The sequence below is a fragment of the Oncorhynchus masou genome, chromosome 5 (assembly GCF_036934945.1).
Source record: "Oncorhynchus masou masou isolate Uvic2021 chromosome 5, UVic_Omas_1.1, whole genome shotgun sequence".
Taxonomy (NCBI): domain Eukaryota; kingdom Metazoa; phylum Chordata; class Actinopteri; order Salmoniformes; family Salmonidae; genus Oncorhynchus; species Oncorhynchus masou.
In genome coordinates this window covers 2,991,519-3,016,518 of record NC_088216.1, presented here as the reverse complement: position 1 = coordinate 3,016,518, position 25,000 = coordinate 2,991,519, and the positions used below count along the sequence as shown (strand labels likewise).

Here is a 25,000-nt window from a genome sequence, read left to right as displayed (position 1 = left end):
CCATTTGTAAATGTAGTCGTCGTGTTGAGAGTTGTAAATAGCAGAAAAGAACAAGGTGCCATTTGTAAATGTAGTCGTGGTGTTGAGTTGTAAAAGCAGAAAAGAACAAGGTGCCATTTGTAAATGTAGTCTTCGTGTTGAGAGTTGTAATAGCAGAAAAGAACAAGGTGCCATTTGTAAATGTAGTCGTGGTGTTGAGTTGTAAAAGCAGAAAAGAACAAGGTTCCATTTGTAAATGTAGTCGTGGTGTTGAGAGTTGTAATAGCAGAAAAGAACAAGGTGCCATTTGTAAATGTAGTCGTGGTGTTGAGAGTTGTAATAGCAGAAAAGAACAAGGTGCCATTTGTAAATGTAGTCGTCGTGTTGAGAGTTGTAAATAGCAGAAAAGAACAAGGTGCCATTTGTAAATGTAGTCGTCGTGTTGAGAGTTGTAAATAGCAGAAAAGAACAAGGTGCCATTTGTAAATGTAGTCGTGGTGCACGGACAGTTCTCCTCTGATGTCATTCACTGACAGACCTCAGACAGCTGTTTCTAACCTGTCGGGAAGCTCCAGCTGATTTACTACTGTTGTTGTTGTTGTTACTACTAGCCTTAGCAGCTTATTCCAACTTACCTTCCCAAATATACCGCTGTTGTTGTTGTTGTTGTTGTTACTACTAGCCTTAGCAGCTTATTCCAACTTACCTTCCCAAATACACCACTGTTGTTGTTGTTGTTACTAGCCCATAGCAGCTTATTCCAACTTACCTTCCCAAATACACCACTGTTATTGTTGTTGTTACTAGCCCATAGCAGCTTATTCCAACTTACCTTCCCAAATACACCGCTGTTGTTGTTGTTGTTGTTGTTGTTACTACTAGCCCATAGCAGCTTATTCCTACTTACCTTCCCAAATATACCGCTGTTGTTGTTAAGTCAACAGGTATCATTTGAACACGTGTAAGACATGGTAAACTGGATAGACATTAAATTAGACCTAAAAGAATATAGACTACAAGATCAAAAGTATGTGGACACACTGCTGTCCATTATCTCATTCCAAAATCATGGGCATTAATATGGAGTTGATCCCCCCCTTTGCTGCTATAACAGCCTTCACTCTTCTTTTTAAAAATGGTATGTATTTATTTCTTTGTACTTGTATTTTTCTCGCCAATTTCGTGATATCCAATTGGTAGTTAGTCTTGTCTCATCGCTGCAACTCCCGTACGGACTCGGGAGAGGCGCAGGTCGAGAGCCGTGCGTCCTCTGAAACCCCGCCAAGTCCCACTGCTTCTTGACACACTGGTCGCTGAACCCGGAAGCCAACCGCACCGACGTGTCGGAGGAAACGCCGTACACCTGGAGACCGTGTCAGCGGGGCCCGCCACAGGAGTCGCTAGAGCGCGATGGGACAAGGACATCCCGGCCGGCCAAACCCTCCCCCAACCCGGACGACGCTGGGCCAATTGTGCGTCACCTCATGGGTCTCCCAGTGTGACACATGGAGTGCCTTAGCCTGCCCCGACACTCGGGAGACCCCCAGCCTCCACTGTTCTGGGAAGGCTTTCCACTAGATGTTGGAACATTGCTGCTATAACAGCCTCCACTCTTCAGGGAAGGCTTTCCACTAGATGTTGGAACATTGCTGCTATAACAGCCTCCACTCTTCAGGGAAGGCTTCCCACTAGATGTTGGAACATTGCTGCTATAACAGCCTCCTCTCTTCTGGGAAGGCTTCCCACTAGATGTTGGAACATTGCTGCTATAACAGCCTCCTCTCTTCTGGGAAGGCTTTCCACTAGATGTTGGAACATTGCTGCTATAACAGCCTCCACTCTTCTGGGAAGGCTTCCCACTAGATGATGGAACATTGCTGCTATAACAGCCTCCTCTCTTCTGGGAAGGCTTCCCACTAGATGTTGGAACATTGCTGCTATAACAGCCTCCTCTCTTCTGGGAAGGCTTCCCACTAGATGTTGAAACATTGCTGCTATAACAGCCTCCACTCTTCTGAGAAGGCTTCCCACTAGATGTTGGAACATTGCTGCTATAACAGCCTCCACTCTTCTGGGAAGGCTTTCCACTAGATGTTGGAACATTGCTGCTATAACAGCCTCCACTCTTCTGGGAAGGCTTTCCACTAGATGTTGGAACATTGCTGCTATAACAGCCTCCTCTCTTCTGGGAAGGCTTTCCACTAGATGTTGGAACATTGCTGCGGGGACTTGCTTCCATTCAGCCACAAGAGCATTAGTGAGATCAGGCACTGATGTTGGGCGATTAGGCCTGGCTCGCAGTCGGCGTTCGAATTCATCACAAAGGTGTTCGATGGGGTTGAGGTCAGGGCTCTGTACAGGCCAGTCATGTTCTTCCACCCGATCTCGACAAACCATTTCTGAATGGACCTCGCTTTGTCATGCTGAAACAGGAATGGGCCCCAAGCTGTTGGAAGCACAGAATCATCTAGAATGTCATTGCATGCTGTAGCGTTGAGATTTCCTTTCACTGGAACTAAGGGGCCCGAACCATGAAAAACAGCCCCAGACCATTATTCCTCCTCCACCAAACTTTACAGTTGGCACTATGCATTGGGGCAGGTAGCGTTCTCCTGGCATCATCCAAACCTAGATGAGTCCACGGGACTGATGCCAGATGGTGAAGCGTGATTCATCCCTCCAGAGAAGGCGTTTCCACTGCGGCGAGCTTTACATCACTCCAGCCGACGCTTGGCATTGCATGCTGATCTTAGACGCTTGAAGCTCTCAATCTTGAAGCTCTCAACGAACCGTTCTTGTGCCGACGTTGCTTCCAGAGGGCAGTTTGGAACTCGGTAGTGAGTGTTGTAACAGAGGGCAGTTTGGAACTCGGTAGTGAGTGTTGTAACAGAGGGCAGTTTGGAACTCGGTAGTGAGTGTTGTAACAGAGGGCAGTTTGGAACTCGGTAGTGAGTGTTGTAACAGAGGGCAGTTTGGAACTCGGTAGTGAGTGTTGTAACAGAGGGCAGTTTGGAACTCGGTAGTGAGTGTTGTAACAGAGGGCAGTTTGGAACTCGGTAGTGAGTGTTGTAACAGAGGGCAGTTTGGAACTCGGTAGTGAGTGTTGTAACAGAGGGCAGTTTGGAACTCGGTAGTGAGTGTTGTAACAGAGGGCAGTTTGGAACTTTGTAGTGAGTGTTGTAACAGAGGGCAGTTTGGAACTCGGTAGTGAGTGTTGTAACAGAGGGCAGTTTGGAACTCGGTAGTGAGTGTTACAGATGCTGTTTTACATGCTTCAACACTCGGTGCTCCCGTTCTGCTGAGCCGTTGTTGCTCCTAGATGTTTCCACTTCACCATAACAGCACGTACAGTTAGTTGACCGGGGCAGCTCTAGCAGGGCTGAAATTTAGACTTTTCTACTGCCAATGTTTGTCTATGGAGATTGCATGGCTGCGTTTGATACACCTTTATACACCTGTCAGCAAGGGGTGTGGAGAAATAGCCAAATCCACTCATTAAAAAGATTGTCCACGTGTGTGTGTTGTCCACGTGTCTGTGTGTGTGTGTGCACCAACCAAATGGTGTGTGAACAGTTTAGGGTCGCATGGGTTGTGAGCTGGGGGTTTGTTGCTACACCGACAAGGCTGATAAATGACACTATCCATCCTGACCTTTGCCCCCTAGGAAATGTGTGAGTTGACCAGTAGTAGTGGAGTCTCCCCATGTTTAGAGGAGAATGACATCTGTCGGTTTGTTATTAATGTATCTCTGTTTCTCCGTTCGTCTCCCTCTAGGTGTTGACTGTAACAGATCTGGGGCTGAATCTCAGTCAGAACTTCACCATCCGTTGGATCTAGCAGCTTTTCCCCAAAAAAATGGAGGAATGTTTGATGGTTTTCCCTTCCCTGACGGTCCCTGCAGCTTTACGCCCCACGGCCGTGACCCAAATGGCACCCTATTCCCTATATAGTGTACTACCAGGGCTCAAAACACGCTCACTGTGGGACACACCATGTGTTGCTCCGGGTGGAATTGAATCCTGACCTGAACCATTAGATACTAACCTAGGACCAGATTACCCTCCTACAATCCTAACCTGAACCATTAGATACTAATCTAACCACTGATCTAGGACCAGATTACCCTCCTACAATCCTAACCTGAACCATTAGATACTAATCTAACCACTGATCTAGGACCAGATTACCCTCCTACAATCCTAACCTGAACCATTAGATACTAACCACTAACCTAGGACCAGATTACCCTCCTACAATCCTAACCTGATCCATTAGATACTAATATAACCACTGATCTAGGACCAGATTACCCTCCTACAATCCTAACCTGAATCATTAGATACTAACCACTGATCTAGGACCAGATTACCCTCCTACAATCCTAACCTGATCCATTAGATACTAATCTAACCACTGATCTAGGACCAGATTACCCTCCTACAATCCTAACCTGAATCATTAGATACTAACCACTGATCTAGGACCAGATTACCCTCCTACAATCCTAACCTGATCCATTAGATACTAATATAACCACTGATCTAGGACCAGATTACCCTCCTACAATGCTAACCTGAACCATTAGATACTAACCTAGGACCAGATTACCCTCCTACAATCCTAACCGGATCCATTAGATACTAACCTAGCCACTGATCTAGGACCAGATTACCCTCCTACAATCCTAACCTGAACCATTAGATACTAACCACTGATCTAGGACCAGATTACCCTCCTACAATCCTAACCTGAACCATTAGATACTAATCTACCCACTGATCTAGGACCAGATTACCCTCCTACAATCCTAACCTGATCCATTAGATACTGATCTAGGACCAGATTACCCTCCTACAATCCTAACCTGAACCATTAGATACTAACCTAACCACTGATCTAGGACCAGATTACCCTCCTACAATCCTAACCTGAACCATTAGATACTAACCTAACCACTGATCTAGGACCAGATTACCCTCCTACAATCCTAACCTGATCCATTAGATACTAATCTACCCACTAACCTAGGACCAGATTACCCTCCTACAATCCTAACCTGAACCATTAGATACTAACCTAACCACTGATCTAGGACCAGATTACCCTCCTACAATCCTAACCTGAACCATTAGATACTAATCTAACCACTGATCTAGGACCAGATTACCCTCCTACAATCCTAACCTGAACCATTAGATACTAAACTAACCACTGATCTAGGACCAGATTACCCTCCTACAATCCTAACCTGATCCATTAGATACTAATCTAGGACCAGATTACCCTCCTACAATCCTAACCTGATCCATTAGATACTAACCTAACCACTGATCTAGGACCAGATTACCCTCCTACAATCCTAACCTGATCCATTAGATACTAATCTAGGACCAGATTACCCTCCTACAATCCTAACCTGATCCATTAGATACTAACCTAGGACCAGATTACCCTCCTACAATCCTAACCTGATCCATTAGATACTAATCTAACCACTGATCTAGGACCAGATTACCCTCCTACAATCCTAACCTGATCCATTAGATACTAACCTAGGACCAGATTACCCTCCTACAATCCTAACCTGATCCATTAGATACTAATCTAACCACTGATCTAGGACCAGATTACCCTCCTACAATCCTAACCTGATCCATTAGATACTAACCTAACCACTGATCTAGGACCAGATTACCCTCCTACAATCCTAACCTGAACCATTAGATACTAATCTAACCACTGATCTAGGACCAGATTACTCTCCTACAATCCTAACCTGAACCATTAGATACTAACCACTGATCTAGGACCAGATTACCCTCCTACAATCCTAACCTGATCCATTAGATACTAACCTAACCACTGATCTAGGACCAGATTACACTCCTACAATCCTAACCTGAACCATTAGATACTAACCACTGATCTAGGACCAGATTACCCTCCTACAATGCTAACCTGAACCATTAGATACTAATCTAACCACTGATCTAGGACCAGATTACCCTCCTACAATCCTAACCTGAACCATTAGATACTAATCTAACCACTGATCTAGGACCAGATTACCCTCCTACAATCCTAACCTGAACCATTAGATACTAATCTAACCACTGATCTAGGACCAGATTACAATCCTACAATCCTAACCTGAACCATTAGATACTAATCTAACCACTGATCTAGGACCAGATTACCCTCCTACAATCCTAACCTGAATCATTAGATACTAACCTAACCACTGATCTAGGACCAGATTACCCTCCTACAATCCTAACCTGAACCATTAGATACTAACCTAGGACCAGATTACCCTCCTACAATGCTAACCTGAACCATTAGATACTAATCACTGATCTAGGACCAGATTACCCTCCTACAATCCTAACCTGATCCATTAGATACTAACCTAGGACCAGATTACCCTCCTACAATCCTAACCTGAACCATTAGATACTAACCACTGATCTAGGACCAGATTACTCTCCTACAATCCTAACCTGAACCATTAGATACTAACCACTGATCTAGGACCAGATTACCCTCCTACAATCCTAACCTGAACCATTAGATACTAACCACTGATCTAGGACCAGATTACCCTCCTACAATCCTAACCTGAACCATTAGATACTAATCTAACCACTGATCTAGGACCAGATTACCCTCCTACAATCCTAACCTGAACCATTAGATACTAACCACTGATCTAGGACCAGATTACCCTCCTACAATCCTAACCTGAACCATTAGATACTAATCTAACCACTGATCTAGGACCAGATTACCCTCCTACAATCCTAACCGGATCCATTAGATACTAATCTAACCACTGATCTAGGACCAGATTACCCTCCTACAATCCTAACCTGATCCATTAGATACTAATCTAACCACTGATCTAGGACCAGATTACCCTCCTACAATCCTAACCGGATCCATTAGATACTAACCTAGGACCAGATTACCCTCCTACAATCCTAACCTGATCCATTAGATACTAATCTAACCACTGATCTAGGACCAGATTACCCTCCTACAATCCTAACCTGAACCATTAGATACTAATCTAACCACTGATCTAGGACCAGATTACCCTCCTACAATCCTAACCTGAACCATTAGATACTAATCTAACCACTGATCTAGGACCAGATTACCCTCCTACAATCCTAACCTGAACCATTAGATACTAATCTAACCACTGATCTAGGACCAGATTACCCTCCTACAATCCTAACCTGAACCATTAGATACTAATCTAGGACCAGATTTCCCTCCTACAATCCTAACCTGAACCATTAGATACTAATCACTGATCTAGGACCAGATTACCCTCCTACAATCCTAACCTGAACCATTAGATACTAATCTAACCACTGATCTAGGACCAGATTACCCTCCTACAATCCTAACCTGAACCATTAGATACTAATCTAACCACTGACCTAGGACCAGATTACCCTCCTACAATCCTAACCTGAACCATTAGATACTAACCTAACCACTGATCTAGGACCAGTGTATAGGACTGGGTTCCCCAACTGGTTTTATTTGACCCCCTCCCAAGTTTTCTGAATATTTTTTTTTTTTTTTTTTTTTTTTTTTTTTTTTTATCAAGACAAGATATTTCATTTTTATTGTTAGACATAAAAAAAACTGTTTTTACTATTTTACTAAACTATTTTTATTTTTTAAATGTGTTCCTAGGTATTCCCAATCATAGTAGAGAGACATTTAATTGTATACAAATGTTTGAAACAAACAAGGTTTGAAATTATTGTTTTCGTCAAATTATTTTATCTGTTTGTTTGGGCTTGTTGCAGTGAAATTACAGTTTACAAATGATTTGTAATTATTTTCCGGACCCAACTATCCGCTCACAAAACATATTGGCCCATGGCTACTACTTCCTTCCTGTCTGAGTCTAGTTGATGATCCCTGGTCTAGGGGGCTACTTCCTCCCTGTCTGAATCTAGTTGATGGTCCCTGGTCTAGGGAGCTACTTCCTCCCTGTCTGAGTCTAGTTGATGGTCCCTGGTCTAGGGGACTACTACTTCCTTCCTGTCTGAGTCTAGTTGATGATCCCTGGTCTAGGGGACTACTACTTCCTTCCTGTCTGAGTCTAGTTGATGATCCCTGGTCTAGGGGACTACTACTTCCTCCCTGTCTGAATCTAGTTGATGGTCCCTGGTCTAGGGGACTACTTCCTCCCTGTCTGCTGAAACTGTGCCAAAAAATTGTCTGTCCCAAATACCACCCTATTCCCTATAGTGTACTACTAATGACCAGGGCCCTTGTATATAGGGTATAGGGTGCCATTTTGGGACAGGTATAGTCTCTGTGAAGCTTTATAGTGGTGGTGATAGTATTTTCCCCCCCATGTGACAGGTAGGCCTACATTTACTGAGGCACAGCCTGTGCTGCAGTAATATAAAGACAGAATGGGCTGTAATTTACCCGTCTCTCGCCGGCTTTCAGGGTCACCTTGTTTTTTTTAATTGTAAATATTTTTAATTTTTATTTCCGGCTGCAGAGTTTTAAAACTGCTTGTCACTCGAATATCGTTGCTTTAAATCATTCAAAATATTATGAAAGGTATTTGTCAGCCTGCTAATTATACGTAAGGCCCTATTTTATTATATTACCAAAGTTAAAATAAAATCAGCTCGCCTCTACTAGCTGCATGTCTCATCCAGCTGTATCATGGTTTTGAACAATGTGATTCCAGTCCATATAATACACAGTATAATACAGTATAATACACTGTATAATATACAGTATAATACACAGTATAATACAGTATAATACACAGTATAATACACAGTATAATATACAGTATAATATACAGTATAATACACAGTATAATATACAGTATAATACACAGTATAATACACAGTATAATACACAGTATAATACACAGTATAATATACAGTATAATACACAGTATAATACACAGTATAATACACAGTATAATACAGTATAATATACAGTATAATACACAGTATAATATACAGTATAATACACAGTATAATACACAGTATAATACAGTATAATATACAGTATAATACACAGTATAATACACAGTATAATACACAGTATAATATACAGTATAATACAGTATAATACAGTATAATACACAGTATAATATACAGTATAATATACAGTATAATATACAGTATAATACACAGTATAATACACAGTATAATACACAGTATAATACACAGTATAATATACAGTATAATACAGTATAATACAGTATAATACACAGTATAATACACAGTATAATATACAGTATAATACACAGTATAATATACAGTATAATACAGTATAATATACAGTATAATACACAGTATAATACACAGTATAATATACAGTATAATACACAGTATAATATACAGTATAATACAGTATAATATACAGTATAATATACAGTATAATACACAGTATAATAGTGTAATATACAGTACAATACAGTATAATACACTGTATAATATACAGTATAATACAGTATAATACACAGTATAATACACAGTATAATACACAGTATAATACACAGTATAATACACAGTATAATACACAGTATAATACAGTATAATACAGTATAATATACAGTACAATATACAGTACAATACACAGTATAATACACAGTACAATACACAGTATAATACAGTATAATACACAGTATAATATACAGTATAATACACAGTATAATATACAGTACAATACACAGTATAATATACAGTACAATACACAGTATAATATACAGTATAATACACAGTATAATACACAGTATAATATACAGTATAATACACAGTATAATACACAGTATAATACACAGTATAATACACAGTATAATACACAGTATAATATACAGTATAATACACAGTATAATACACAGTATAATACACAGTATAATATACAGTATAATACACAGTATAATACACAGTATAATATACAGTACAATACAGTATAATACACAGTATAATATACAGTATAATATACAGTATAATACACAGTATAATACACAGTATAATATACAGTATAATACAGTATAATATACAGTATAATATACAGTATAATATACAGTATAATACACAGTATAATATACAGTACAATACAGTATAATATACAGTATAATACACAGTATAATACACAGTATAATACACAGTATAATACACAGTATAATACACAGTATAATATACAGTATAATACACAGTATAATATACAGTATAATATACAGTATAATACACAGTATAATACACAGTATAATATACAGTATAATACAGTATAATATACAGTATAATATACAGTATAATATACAGTATAATACACAGTATAATACACAGTATAATATACAGTACAATACAGTATAATACACAGTATAATACACAGTATAATACACAGTATAATACACAGTATAATACACAGTATAATATACAGTATAATACACAGTATAATACACAGTATAATATACAGTATAATATACAGTATAATATACAGTATAATACAGTATAATATACAGTATAATATACAGTATAATACACAGTATAATATACAGTATAATACAGTATAATACACAGTATAATATACAGTACAATACACAGTATAATATACAGTATAATACACAGTATAATACACAGTATAATACACAGTATAATACACAGTATAATATACAGTACAATACAGTATAATACACAGTATAATATACAGTACAATACACAGTATAATATACAGTATAATACACAGTATAATACACAGTATAATACAGTATAATACAGTATAATACACAGTATAATACACAGTATAATACACAGTATAATATACAGTATAATATACAGTATAATACACAGTATAATACACAGTATAATATACAGTATAATACACAGTATAATACACAGTATAATACACAGTATAATACACAGTATAATATACAGTATAATACACAGTATAATATACAGTATAATACACAGTATAATATACAGTACAATACAGTATAATATACAGTATAATACACAGTATAATACACAGTATAATATACAGTATAATACAGTATAATATACAGTATAATATACAGTATAATATACAGTATAATACACAGTATAATATACAGTATAATACAGTATAATATACAGTATAATATACAGTATAATACACAGTATAATACACAGTATAATATACAGTACAATACAGTACAATACAGTATAATACACAGTATAATATACAGTATAATATACAGTATAATACAGTATAATACACAGTATAATATACAGTATAATATACAGTATAATATACAGTATAATATACAGTATAATATACAGTATAATACAGTATAATATACAGTATAATATACAGTATAATACACAGTATAATATACAGTACAATACAGTATAATATACAGTATAATACACAGTATAATACACAGTACAATACAGTATAGTAATACAGTTCACACTCAACAAGCCTCCTGGAGCGAGTTTCATTTATTTACCCAACAGAGGACATAGCCAGCTACATCTATGGGCTCTTCTGGTTTTCTGTCGTGCAATAGCCTATATCATATATGTATTGGATAACGGCACACTATTTTGGACTTTTTGGGGGCTTGGGCTCATTAAATGTATTTTAATGTAGGGCTCATTAAATGTCTTTAATGTAGGGCTCATGAAATGTCTTTAATGTAGGGCTCATGAAATGTCTTTAATGTAGGGCTCATGAAATGTCTTTAATGTAGGGCTCATGAAATGTCTTTAATGTAGGGCTCATTAAATGTCTTTAATGTAGGGCTCATGAAATGTCTAATGTAGGGCTCATTAAATGTCTTTAATGTAGGGCTCATGAAATGTCTTTAATGTAGGGCTCATGAAATGTCTTTAATGTAGGGCTCATGAAATGTCTTTAATGTAGGGCTCATGAAATGTCTTTAATGTAGGGCTCATGAAATGTCTAATGTAGGGCTCATTAAATGTCTTTAATGTAGGGCTCATGAAATGTCTTTAATGTAGGGCTCATGAAATGTCTTTAATGTAGGGCTCATGAAATGTCTTTAATGTAGGGCTCATTAAATGTCTTTAATGTAGGGCTCATGAAATGTCTAATGTAGGGCTCATTAAATGTCTTTAATGTAGGGCTCATCAGGGTTGAATTTTTAATCAAAGCTCTAATCCAGACAGGCCTGTTTTTATGCTCTATAATGCTTTTGAGTGACCGTTCCAGTTTGGACTGGAAATACCGGTTTAGTCGGTAGGAAAGTGATTGATTCTCAGGATGGAACATTTTGTAAAATACTGTGAAAACATTCAACCGTGAGCCAGATGCCAGCATTAGTTTGAAAGGCCTCCTGTGTGTTTTACTGGCTCGTAGTAAAACATGAAGTCTAGTCGTTCTGCCACTGGTCGTTACTACAGTCAAGAGCCAACTTTTATTTTGCTGTTTTCATTTGTCAGAGGAAAGGTGAAGATGTGCAATTGAAAGGAGAGGAACTTTTCTTTCACTCAGAACAAGACTAGAATGGGGTGAGATGGATGTTTGTGTCTTTGGGGAGTTTCGTGATAATAATCAGTGATTGTTGTTACTGATCCTGATATGTACATATTGTTGTTGACAAGCTTGTTTGCACTGAATCAGGACATATTGAAGGTACAGGGAAGTGCCTTACGAATGATCAAACTGTCTCTTCTACAGCTCAGTTTTAACTGTTCTAGAATGATCGTTTCAGAACACCTCTAGAACAGCTCAGTTTTAACTCTGTTCTAGAATGATAGTTTCAGAACACCTCTAGAACAGCTCAGTTTTAACTCTGTTCTAGAATGATCGTTTCAGAACACCTCTAGAACAGCTCAGTTTTAACTCTGTTCTAGAATGATCGTTTCAGAACACCGCTACACATCTACATTGTTCTAAAACTAGAATTCTATTTTCAGTTTGTTTTCTAACTGCTTTACTGTGACTCTAAAACAGGGTCTTTCTCAATAAAACAATGATATTAAAGTATTGTCAAGCTTTCTTAGACATACAATTGCCTTTGCTAAATAATGAATGAGCATGGATTGTAGTTTTTGACATTTGAAGCATTATGGAAACGCAACGTTTGCCCTTTTGAAATTGATTGGTTGAAATGTTGTTTGACAAATGTGTTTTATTTGTCCTATTCTATTCAAGCGGTAAAATGAAAACTGAAAGGGAAGACTTGCCTTATGTTGTCCGGTTCTGCCAGTTGGGTGTATCTATCTGGCATGAATATCACATTGACTGTTGATGCTGTAATGCCCGCCTCTTGATTTCTCCATTTGTGTTATGTTGAACGGGACATGCTCAGACAGATGCTCGTTTCAAATGATGACTTGATTAAACATGAATCCTGACTCCCATGTGTCTGTTTTAGATGTGTTTGTCACATGAAAGTGCTGTACAGAAACCCAGCGTAAAACCCCAAGCAGCAAGCAATGCAGGTGTAGAAGCACGGTGGCTAGGAAAAACTCCCTAGAAAGGTCGAAACCTAGAGAGGAAACAGGCTATGAGGGGTGGCCAGTCCTCTTCTGGCTGTGCCAGGTGGAGATTATAACAGAACATGGCCAGTGGGTGCAACAGGTCAGCACCTCAGGAGTAAATGTCAGTTGGCTTTTCATAGCCGATCATTCAGAGTATCTCTACCACTCCTGATGTCTCTAGAGAGTTGAAAACAGCAGGTCTGAGACAGGTAGCACGTCTGGTGAACAGGTCAGGATTCCATAGCCGCAGGCAGAACAGTTGAAACTGGACCAGCAGCATGGCCAGGTGGACTGGGGGGGACAAGGAGTCATCAGGCCAGGTAGTCCTGAGGCATGGTCCTAGGGCTCAGGTCCTCCTCCTCCGAGAGAGAATTCGAGAGAGCATACTTAAATTCACACAGGACACCGGATAAGACAGGAGAAATACTCCAGATATGACTGACCCTAGCCCCCCGACACAAACTACTGCAGCGTAAATACTGGAGGCTGAGACAGGAGGGGTCAGGAGACACTGTGGCCCCATACGATGATACCACAGACCCAGACAGCCAAACAGGAATATAGGCAGGATATAACCCCACCCACTTTGCCAAAGCACAATTATTATTATTTATTTTTAAAAAAATTGGGGGGGGGGGGCAGGTAGAACAATCTATCAATGTAATTGCATCATTTCCAATACCCCATATTTTTTTGTAAATCTCTACAGTACCAGTCAAAAGTTTGGGGACACCTACTCATTCAAGGGTTTTTCTTAATTTTACTATTAAATAACATATGGAATCATACATGATTCCATATGTGTTATTTAATAGTAAAATTAAGAAAAACCCTTGAATGAGTACTACAGTAAACAAAAGTGTTAAACAAATCAAAATATATTTTTTGAGATTCTTCAAAGTAGCCACCTTTTGCCTCTACAGCTTTGCACACTCTTGGCATTCTCTCAACCAGCTTCATGAGGTAGTCACCTGGAATGTATTTAAATGAGCAGGTGTGCCTTGTTAATAGTTTATTTGTGGAATTTCTTTCCTCCTTAATGCATTTGAGCCAATCAGTTGTGTTGTGACAAGGTAGGGTTGGTATACAGAAGATAGCCCTATTTGGTAAAAGATCAAGTCCATATTATGGCAAGAACAGCTCGAATATGCAAAGAGAAACGACAGTCCATCATTAAATGAAGGTCAGTCAATCTGGAAAATCTCAAGAACTTTTAAAGTTTCTTCAGGTGCAGTTGCAAAAACCATCAAGCGCTATGATGCAACTGTCTCTCTTGAGGTCACAGGAGGAGACTACATGAATCAGGCCTTCGTGATTGAATTGCTGCAAAGAAACCGCTACTAAAGGACACCAATAAGAAGAAGAGACTTGCTTGGGCCAAGAAACACGAGCAATGGACATTAGACAGGTGGAAATCTGTCCTCATCCTTGGTCGGATGAGTCCAAATTTGAGATTTTTGGTTCCAACCATCGTGTCTTTGTGAGATGTAGAGTAGGTGAACGGATGATCTTCGCTCTGGATAAGAGCGTCTGCTAAATGACTTAAATGTAAATGTAAATGTTAACTCTACATATTTACATAAGTATTCAGGCCCTTTACTCAGTACTTTGTTGAAGCACCTTTGGCAGCGATTACAGCCTAGAGTCTTCTTGGGTATGACCCTACAACCATCTATCTCTGAAAACCATCTAGTCCAGCCTTCAGCTCCCCTCAGCCCCTCCCATCTCTCTCTGAAGACCATCTAGTCCAGCCTTCAGCTCCCCTCAGCCCCTCCCATCTATCTCTGAAGACCATCTAGTCCAGCCTTCAGCTCCCCTCAGCCCCTCCCATCTCTCTCTGAAAACCATCTAGTCCAGCCTTCAGCTCCCCTCAGCCCCTCCCATCTCTCTCTGAAGACCATCTAGTCCAGCCTTCAGCTCCCCTCAGCACCTCCCATCTCTCTCTGAAGACCATCTAGTCCAGCCTACAGCTCCCCTCAGCCCCTCCCATCTATCTCTGAAGACCATCTAGTCCAGCCTTCAGCTCCCCTCAGCCCCTCCCATCTGTCTCTGATCTAGTCCAGCCTTCAGCTCCCCTCAGCCCCTCCCATCTATCTCTGAAGACCATCTAGTCCAGCCTTCAGCTCCCCTCAGCCCCTCCCATCTGTCTCTGAAGACCATCTAGTCCAGCCTACAGCTCCCCTCAACCCCTCCCATCTATCTCTGAAGACCATCTAGTCCAGCCTTCAGCTCCCCTCAGCCCCTCCCATCTCTCTCTGAAGACCATCTAGTCCAGCCTTCAGCTCCCCTCAGCCCCTCCCATCTATCTCTGAAGACCATCTAGTCCAGCCTTCAGCTCCCCTCAGCCCCTCCCATCTATCTCTGATCTAGTCCAGCCTTCAGCCCTCCTCAGCCCCTCCCATCTATCTCTGAAGACCATCTAGTCCAGCCTTCAGCTCCCCTCAGCCCCTCCCATCTATCTCTGATCTAGTCCAGCCTTCAGCTCCCCTCAGCCCCTCCCATCTATCTCTGATCTAGTCCATCCTTCAGCTCCCCTCAGCCCCTCCCATCTATCTCTGAAGACCATCTAGTCCAGCCTTCAGCTCCCTCAGCCCCTCCCATCTATCTCTGATCTAGTCCAGCCTTCAGCTCCCCTCAGCCCCTCCCATCTATCTCTGATCTAGTCCATCCTTCAGCTCCCCTCAGCCCCTCCCATCTATCTCTGAAGACCATCTAGTCCAGCCTTCAGCTCCCTCAGCCCCTCCCATCTATCTCTGATCTAGTCCAGCCTTCAGCTCCCCTCAACCCTTCCCATCTATCTCTGAAGACCATCTAGTCCAGCCTTCAGCTCCCCTCAGCCCCTCCCATCTGTCTCTGAAGACCATCTAGTCCAGCCTTCAGCTCCCCTCAGCCCCTCCCATCTATCTCTGAAGACCATCTAGTCCAGCCTTCAGCTCCCCTCAGCCCCTCCCATCTTTCTCTGAAGACCATCTAGTCCAGCCTTCAGCTCCCCTCATCCCCTCCCATCTATCTCTGAAGACCATCTAGTCCAGCCTTCAGCTCCCCTCAGCCCCTCCCATCTATCTCTGAAGACCATCTAGTCCAGCCTTCAGCTCCCCTCAGCCCCTCCCATCTATCTCTGAAGACCATCTAGTCCAGCCTTCAGCTCCCCTCAGCCCCTCCCATCTATCTCTGAAGACCATCTAGTCCAGCCTTCAGCTCCCCTCAGCCCCTCCCATCTATCTCAGAAGACCATCTAGTCCAGCCTTCAGCTCCCCTCAGCCCCTCCCATCTATCTCTGAAGACCATCTAGTCCAGCCTTCAGCTCCCCTCAGCCCCTCCCATCTATCTCAGTTGTGATTTCTACTGGTCGTATTTTCCCACTGTGTTCTGAACATTTCTTGTCCTCCAAGAGTTGTTGAATCTTCTCTCAGCCTCACCGGTCTTCGCTGGGTCAATTGGTCCCCACTGGCTTATGTTCACCCGTAGAGGGCGCTGTGCTGTCACAATGCAACCCCCCTTACTGTTCTTGGTACAGTTCGGTGTGGTCTTCCCCACTAATGGTTGGGTTTAAGTGGAGTACAGGGCTGATGCTGAACATCTCTGTGTGTGTCTTGAACCAGGAAGGACATCTGTTCTCTGTTATTCTGAATGCTGCTGTTCCCAGCTCTACTAAACACACTGGGCACATAGTTAATCATCCCTCACACAGCACATTACAGATATGAACAACTATGTTTATGTTAATCATCTCTCATACAGCACATTACATAAAGGCCTGTAATCTCCTCCTCTGCTCTCCTCCCTCCTCCTCCCCCGTCTCTTCCCCTCTCTGCTCTCCTCTTCCCCCTCTGCTCTCCTCCCTCCTCCTCCCCCTCTTGCCTCCCCCCTCTCTTCCCCTCTCTGCTCTCCTCTTCACCCTCCCCTCCTCCTTCCTATTCCCCCTCTTCCCCCTCCCCCTCCTCCTTCCTATTCCCCCCTCCTCCCCCTCGCTGCTCTCCTCCTCCCCCGTCTCTTCCCCTCTCTGCTCTCCTCTTCCCCCTCTGCTCTCCTCCCTCCTCCTCCCCCTCTTGCCTCCCCCCTCTTCCCCTCTCTGCTCTCCTCTTCCCCCTCCCCTCCTCCTTCCTATTCCCCCTCCTCCCCCTCGCTGCTCTCCTCCTCCCCCATCTCTCCCCCTCTCCCTCCTCTGCTCTCTCTTCTCCGTCCTCCTCCCCCGATCACTCTTCACCCCTGTGATCTCTGTTATTATTATGATAGTGGGGGCCCAGGATGACAGTTAATTACAGTGCCTTGCGAAAGTATTCGGCCCCCTTGAACTTTGCGACCTTTTGCCACATTTCAGGCTTCAAACATAACGATATAAAACTGTATTTTTTTGTGAAGAATCAACGACAAGTGGGACACAATCATGAAGTGGAACGAGATTTATTGGATATTTCAAACTTTTTAACAAATCAAAAACTGAAAAATTGGGTGTGCAAAATTATTCAGCCCCTTTACTTTCAGTGCAGCAAACTCTCTCCAGAAGTTCAGTGAGGATCTCTGAATGATCCAATGTTGACCTAAATGACTAATGATGATAAATACAATCCACCTGTGTGTAATCAAGTCTCCGTATGAATGCACCTGCACTGTGATAGTCTCAGAGGTCCGTTAAAAGCGCAGAGAGCATGATGAAGAACAAGGAACACACCAGGCAGGTCCGAGATACTGTTGTGAAGAAGTTTAAAGCCGGATTTGGATACAAAAAAGATTTCCCAAGCTTTAAACATCCCAAGGAGCACTGTGCAAGCGATAATATTGAAATGGAAGGAGTATCAGACCACTGCAAATCTACCAAGACCTGGCCGTCCCTCTAAACTTTCAGCTCATACAAGGAGAAGACTGATCAGAGATGCAGCCAAGAGGCCCATGATCACTCTGGATGAACTGCAGAGATCTACAGCTGAGGTGGGAGACTCTGTCCATAGGACAACAATCAGTCGTATATTGCACAAATCTGGCCTTTATGGAAGAGTGGCAAGAAGAAAGACATTTCTTAAAGATATCCATAAAAAGTGTTGTTTAAAGTTTGCCACAAGCCACCTGGGAGACACACCAAACATGTGGAAGAAGGTGCTCTGGTCAGATGAAACCAAAATTGAACTTTTTGGCAACAATGCAAAATGTTATGTTTGGCATAAAAGCAACACAGCTCATCACTCTGAACACACCATCCCCACTGTCAAACATGGTGGTGGCAGCATCATGGTTTGGGCCTGCTTTTCTTCAGCAGGGACAGGGAAGATGGTTAAAATTGATGGGAAGATGGATGGAGCCAAATACAGGACCATTCTGGAAGAAAACCTGATGGAGTCTGCAAAAGACCTGAGACTGGGACGGAGATTTGTCTTCCAACAAGACAATGATCCAAAACATAAAGCAAAATCTACAATGGAATGGTTCAAAAATAAACATATCCAGTTGTTAGAATGGCCAAGTCAAAGTCCAGACCTGAATCCAATCAAGAATATGTGGAAAGAACTGAAAATTGCTGTTCACAAATGCTCTCCATCCAACCTCACTGAGCTCGAGCTGTTTTGCAAGGAGGAATGGGAAAAAATGTCAGTCTCTCAATGTGCAAAACTGATAGAGACATACCCCAAGCGACTTACAGCTGTAATCGCAGCAAAAGGTGGCGCTACAAAGTATTAACTTAAGAGGGCTGAATAATTTTGCACACCCAATTTTTCAGTTTTTGATTTGTTAAAAAAGTTTGAAATATCCAATAAATGTCGCCTAGTGGTTAGAGCGTTGGACTGGTAACCGTGGTGACAGGGTAGCCTAGTGGTTAGAGCGTTGGACTGGTAACCGTGGTGACAGGGTAGCCTAGTGGTTAGAGCGTTGGACTGGTAACCGTGGTGACAGGGTAGCCTAATGGTTAGAGCGTTGGACTGGTAACCGTGGTGACAGGGTAGCCTAGTGGTTAGAGCGTTGGACTGGTAACCGTGGTGACAGGGTAGCCTAGTGGTTAGAGCGTTGGACTGGTAACCGTGGTGACAGGGTAGCCTAGTGGTTAGAGCGTTGGACTGGTAACCGTGGTGACAGGGTAGCCTAGTGGTTAGAGCATTGGACTGGTAACCGTGGTGATCTCTCTCTAATAATAAGGAACTATTCATGGTTCTACTTCCTGATTGCTTCTCGGCATCGGGCTGGAATTTGGCATTGAGTCAACATGAGAAATAGTACAGTCCTCATGTCCTCTAACACACAGATGTTTTCTCTCGTTTCAAAGGGCTTTATTGGCATGAGAAACATCTGTTTACAATGTCAAAGCAAGTGAAATACAAAATAAACAAAAGTGAAATTAACAAGAAATGAACGGTAAACATTAGTCACTAAAGTTTCAAAGGAATAGAGACATTTAAAATGTCATATTATTGCCATGTGCATTGTTGTAACGATGTGAAAATAGTTACAAAACACTCTCAAATACTCCCCCTCTCTCTCCCCTCTCTCTGTCTCTCTGTCTCTCTCTGTCTCTCTCTCTCTCCCCTCTCTCTCTGTCTCTCTCCCTCTCTCTCTCCCCTCTCTCTCTCTCTCCCCTCTCTCTCTCTGTCTCTCTCGCTCTCTCTCCCCTCTCTCTCTGTCTCTCTCTCCCCCTCTCTCTCTCTCTCTCTCCCCCTCTCTCTCCCTTCTCTCTCCCTCTCTCTCTCTCTCTCTCTCTCTCTCCCCCTCTCTCTCGCTCTCTCTCTCTCTCTCTCTCTCCCCCTCTCCCTCGCTCTCCCCCTCTCCCCTCTCTCCCCATTTCTCTCTCCCCATTTCTCTCTCTCTACCTCTCCCCCCCCTCTCTCTCCCTCTCTCTCTCACACAACTTTTGTATCTCTCTCTTTCCCTTGTGAAAACACATGCCTGCTCTAGTGATATCTCCCAGTATCTCTCTCTTTCCCTTGTGAAAACACATGCCTGCTCTAGCGATATCTCCCAGTATCTCTCTCTTTCCCTTGTGAAAACACATGCCTGCTCTAGCGATATCTCCCAGTATCTCTCTCTTTCCCTTGTGAAAACACATGCCTGCTCTAGCGATATCTCCCAGTATCTCTCTCTTTCCCTTGTGAAAACACATGCCTGCTCTAGTGATATCTCCCAGTATCTCTCTCTTTCCCTTGTGAAAACACATGCCTGCTCTAGTGATATCTCCCAGTATCTCTCTCTTTCCCTTGTGAAAACACATGCCTGCTCTAGTGATATCTCCCAGTATCTCTCTCTTTCCCTTGTGAAAACACATGCCTGCTCTAGTGATATCTCCCAGTATCTCTCTCTTTCCCTTGTGAAAACACATGCCTGCTCTAGTGATATCTCCCAGTATCTCTCTCTTTCCCTTGTGAAAACACATGCCTGCTCTAGTGATATCTCCCAGTATCTCTCTCTTTCCCTTGTGAAAACACATGCCTGCTCTAGTGATATCTCCCAGTATCTCTCTCTTTCTCTTGTGAAAACACATGCCTGCTCTATCTCCCAGTATCTCTCTCTTTCCCTTGTGAAAACACATGCCTGCTCTAGTGATATCTCCCAGTATCTCTCTCTTTCTCTTGTGAAAACACATGCCTGCTCTATCTCCCAGTATCTCTCTCTTTCCCTTGTGAAAACACATGCCTGCTCTAGTGATATCTCCCAGTATCTCTCTCTTTCCCTTGTGAAAACACATGCCTGCTCTATCTCCCAGTATCTCTCTCTTTCCCTTGTGAAAACACATGCCTGCACTAGTGATATCTCCCAGTATCTCTCTCTTTCCCTTGTGAAAACACATGCCTGCTCTATCTCCCAGTATCTCTCTCTTTCCCTTGTGAAAACACATGCCTGCTCTAGTGATATCTCCCAGTATCTCTCTCTTTCCCTTGTGAAAACACATGCCTGCTCTATCTCCCAGTATCTCTCTCTTTCCCTTGTGAAAACACATGCCTGCTCTAGTGCTATCTCCCAGTATCTCTCTCCCAGTCATCTGCCTTAGAAAGAGAACGCAAACCACTGATTATGCTCCCTGTTATCACAGTAGTAGATCCACTGTGGGTTGGGTCAGTCCCCATTACCGATAAACTAAGCCCTCAGACAGTGTTTTCATTGGCTCTGGGCAAACACACACACACACACACACACACACACACACACACACACACACACACACAGACACACAGACACACAGACTGTTTCCAGATGGGTCTCTCCGGGTACAGACATATATCAAAACTGGAGGGAAGAAAAGGAGTGTGGAGAGGAGAGAGAAAGAGGGAGAGTGGTGGTCGCGTCGTTTAGGAGAGCTCTGTCAGATGCTCTCTGGTCCGCACACAAAGCACTTCCTGTCTGGATTTCGGGATTAAGAGGAGACAGGGCCGAAGGTCTGTGTGTGTGTGTGTGTGGGTAGGGGACAGACTGCAATAGTTTTGTTGGGGGGGGGGGGGGGGTGTTGATAGTGTGTGTGGGTGGGGGACAGACTGCTGTAGGGGGCGTCCGGTAGGGATGTTGATGTTGATAGTGTGTGTGGGTAGGGGACAGACTGCAGTAGGGGGGATCCAGTAGGGATGTTATTGTTGATAGTGTGTGTGGGGAGGGGACAGACTGCAGTAGGGGGGGGTTCAGTAGGGATGTTGATAGTGTGTGTGTGTGTAGGGGACAGACTAGAGTAGGGGGGCGTCCAGTAGGGATGTTGATGTTGATAGAGTGTGTGGGTAGGGGACAGACTAGAGTAGGGGGGCGTCCAGTAGGGATGTTGACGTTGATAGTGTGTGTGTGTAGGGGACAGACTAGAGTAGGGGGGCGTCCAGTAGGGATGTTGATGTTGATAGTGTGTGTGTGTAGGGGACAGACTGCAGTAGGGGGGCGTCCAGTAGGGATGTTGATGTTGATAGTGTGTGTGGGGAGGGGACAGACTAGAGTAGGGGGGAGTCCAGTAGGGATGTTGATGTTGATAGTGTGTGTGTGTAGGGGACAGACTAGAGTAGGGGGGCGTCCAGTAGGGATGTTGATGTTGATAGTGTGTGTGTACTGCCAGCTCTCTTACAGGAACTCTTGGACTCTGTTTATTCCTCAGTCTGTTGCTCTGTCTAGGTGGACAGAGGTTAGACAGAGAGAATGTTCTAGAACGTAGCTACTCCTCTAAGAGGACAGAGGTTAGACAGAGAGAATGTTCTAGAACGTAGCTACTCCTCTAAGTGGACAGAGGTTAGACAGAGAGAATGTTCTAGAACATAGCTACTCCTCTAAGAGGACAGAGGTTAGACAGAGAGAATGTTCTAGAACGTAGCTACTCCTCTAAGTGGACAGAGGTTAGACAGAGAGAACGTTCTAGAACATAGCTACTAATCTATCTAAGTGGACAGAGGTTAGACAGAGAGAATGTTCTAGAACATAGCTACTCCTCTAAGAGGACAGAGGTTAGACAGAGAGAATGTTCTAGAACATAGCTACTCCTCTAAGAGGACAGAGGTTAGACAGAGAGAATGTTCTAGAACATAGCTACTAATCTATCTAAGTGGACAGAGGTTAGACAGAGAGAATGTTCTAGAACATAGCTACTAATCTATCTAAGTGGACAGAGGTTAGACAGAGAATGTTCTAGAACATAGCTACTCCTCTAAGAGGACAGAGGTTAGACAGAGAGAATGTTCTAGAACATAGCTACTAATCTGTCTAAGTGGACAGAGGTTAGACAGAAAGAATGTTCTAGAACATAGCTACTCCTCTAAGTGGACAGAGGTTAGACAGAGAGAATGTTCTCGAACGTAGCTACTCCTCTAAGTGGACAGAGGTTAGACAGAGATAATGTTCTAGAACGTAGCTACTCCTCTAAGAGGACAGAGGTTAGACAGAGAGAATGTTCTAGAACATAGCTACTAATCTGTCTAAGTGGACAGAGGTTAGACAGAGAGAATGTTCTAGAACGTAGCTACTCCTCTAAGTGGACAGAGGTTAGACAGAGAGAACGTTCTAGAACATAGCTACTAATCTATCTAAGTGGACAGAGGTTAGACAGAGAGAATGTTCTAGAACATAGCTACTCCTCTAAGAGGACAGAGGTTAGACAGAGAGAATGTTCTAGAACATAGCTACTCCTCTAAGAGGACAGAGGTTAGACAGAGAGAATGTTCTAGAACATAGCTACTAATCTATCTAAGTGGACAGAGGTTAGACAGAGAGAATGTTCTAGAACATAGCTACTCCTCTAAGAGGACAGAGGTTAGACAGAGAGAATGTTCTAGAACATAGCTACTCCTCTAAGAGGACAGAGGTTAGACAGAGAGAATGTTCTAGAACATAGCTACTAATCTATCTAAGTGGACAGAGGTTAGACAGAGAATGTTCTAGAACATAGCTACTCCTCTAAGAGGACAGAGGTTAGACAGAGAGAATGTTCTAGAACATAGCTACTAATCTGTCTAAGTGGACAGAGGTTAGACAGAAAGAATGTTCTAGAACATAGCTACTCCTCTAAGAGGACAGAGGTTAGACAGAGAGAATGTTCTCGAACGTAGCTACTCCTCTAAGTGGACAGAGGTTAGACAGAGATAATGTTCTAGAACGTAGCTACTCCTCTAAGAGGACAGATGTTAGACAGAGAGAATGTTCAAGAACGTAGCTACTAATCTGTCTAAGTGGACAGAGGTTAGACAGAGAGAATGTTCTAGAACATAGCTACTCCTCTAAGAGGACAGAGGTTAGACAGAGAGAATGTTCTAGAACATAGCTACTCCTCTAAGAGGACAGAGGTTAGACAGAGAGAATGTTCTAGAACATAGCTACTAATCTATCTAAGTGGACAGAGGTTAGACAGAGAATGTTCTAGAACATAGCTACTCCTCTAAGAGGACAGAGGTTAGACAGAGAGAATGTTCTAGAACATAGCTACTAATCTGTCTAAGTGGACAGAGGTTAGACAGAAAGAATGTTCTAGAACATAGCTACTCCTCTAAGAGGACAGAGGTTAGACAGAGAGAATGTTCTCGAACGTAGCTACTCCTCTAAGAGGACAGAGGTTAGACAGAGAGAATGTTCTAGAACGTAGCTACTCCTCTAAGTGGACAGTGGTTAGACAGAGAATGTTCTAGAACATAGCTACTAATCTGTGTAAGTGGACAGAGGTTAGACAGAAAGAATGTTCTAGAACATAGCTACTCCTCTAAGTGGACAGAGGTTAGACAGAGAGAATGTTCTCGAACGTAGCTACTCCTCTAAGTGGACAGAGGTTAGACAGAGATAATGTTCTAGAACGTAGCTACTCCTCTAAGAGGACAGATGTTAGACAGAGAGAATGTTCAAGAACGTAGCTACTCCTCTAAGAGGACAGATGTTAGACAGAGAGAATGTTCTAGAACGTAGCTACTAATCTGTCTAAGTGGACAGATGTTAGACAGAGAGAATGTTCTAGAACATAGCTACTCCTCTAAGAGGACAGAGGTTAGACAGAGAGAATGTTCTAGAACGTAGCTACTAATCTGTCTAAGTGGACAGATGTTAGACAGAGAGAATGTTCAAGAACATAGCTACTCCTCTAAGAGGACAGAGGTTAGACAGAGAGA

General features: G+C 42.4%; 1 protein-coding gene and 1 long non-coding RNA gene across 2 annotated transcripts in view; both read left to right on the top strand.

Annotated features, from left to right (window-relative positions):
• Positions 1-8,677, top strand: part of LOC135530995 (lysosomal alpha-glucosidase-like) — a 22,966-nt gene extending 14,289 nt beyond the window's left edge. The window contains exon 9 of the mRNA XM_064959153.1: positions 3,754-8,677. Within this exon, the coding sequence (XP_064815225.1) occupies positions 3,754-3,816 (63 nt within the window). The 3' untranslated portion in view covers positions 3,817-8,677. The remainder of the gene's footprint in view (positions 1-3,753) is intronic.
• LOC135531036 (uncharacterized) overlaps positions 1-25,000 on the top strand; it is a 359,655-nt gene that overhangs the window by 287,382 nt on the left and 47,273 nt on the right. The gene's annotated exons all lie outside the window — the stretch shown is intronic.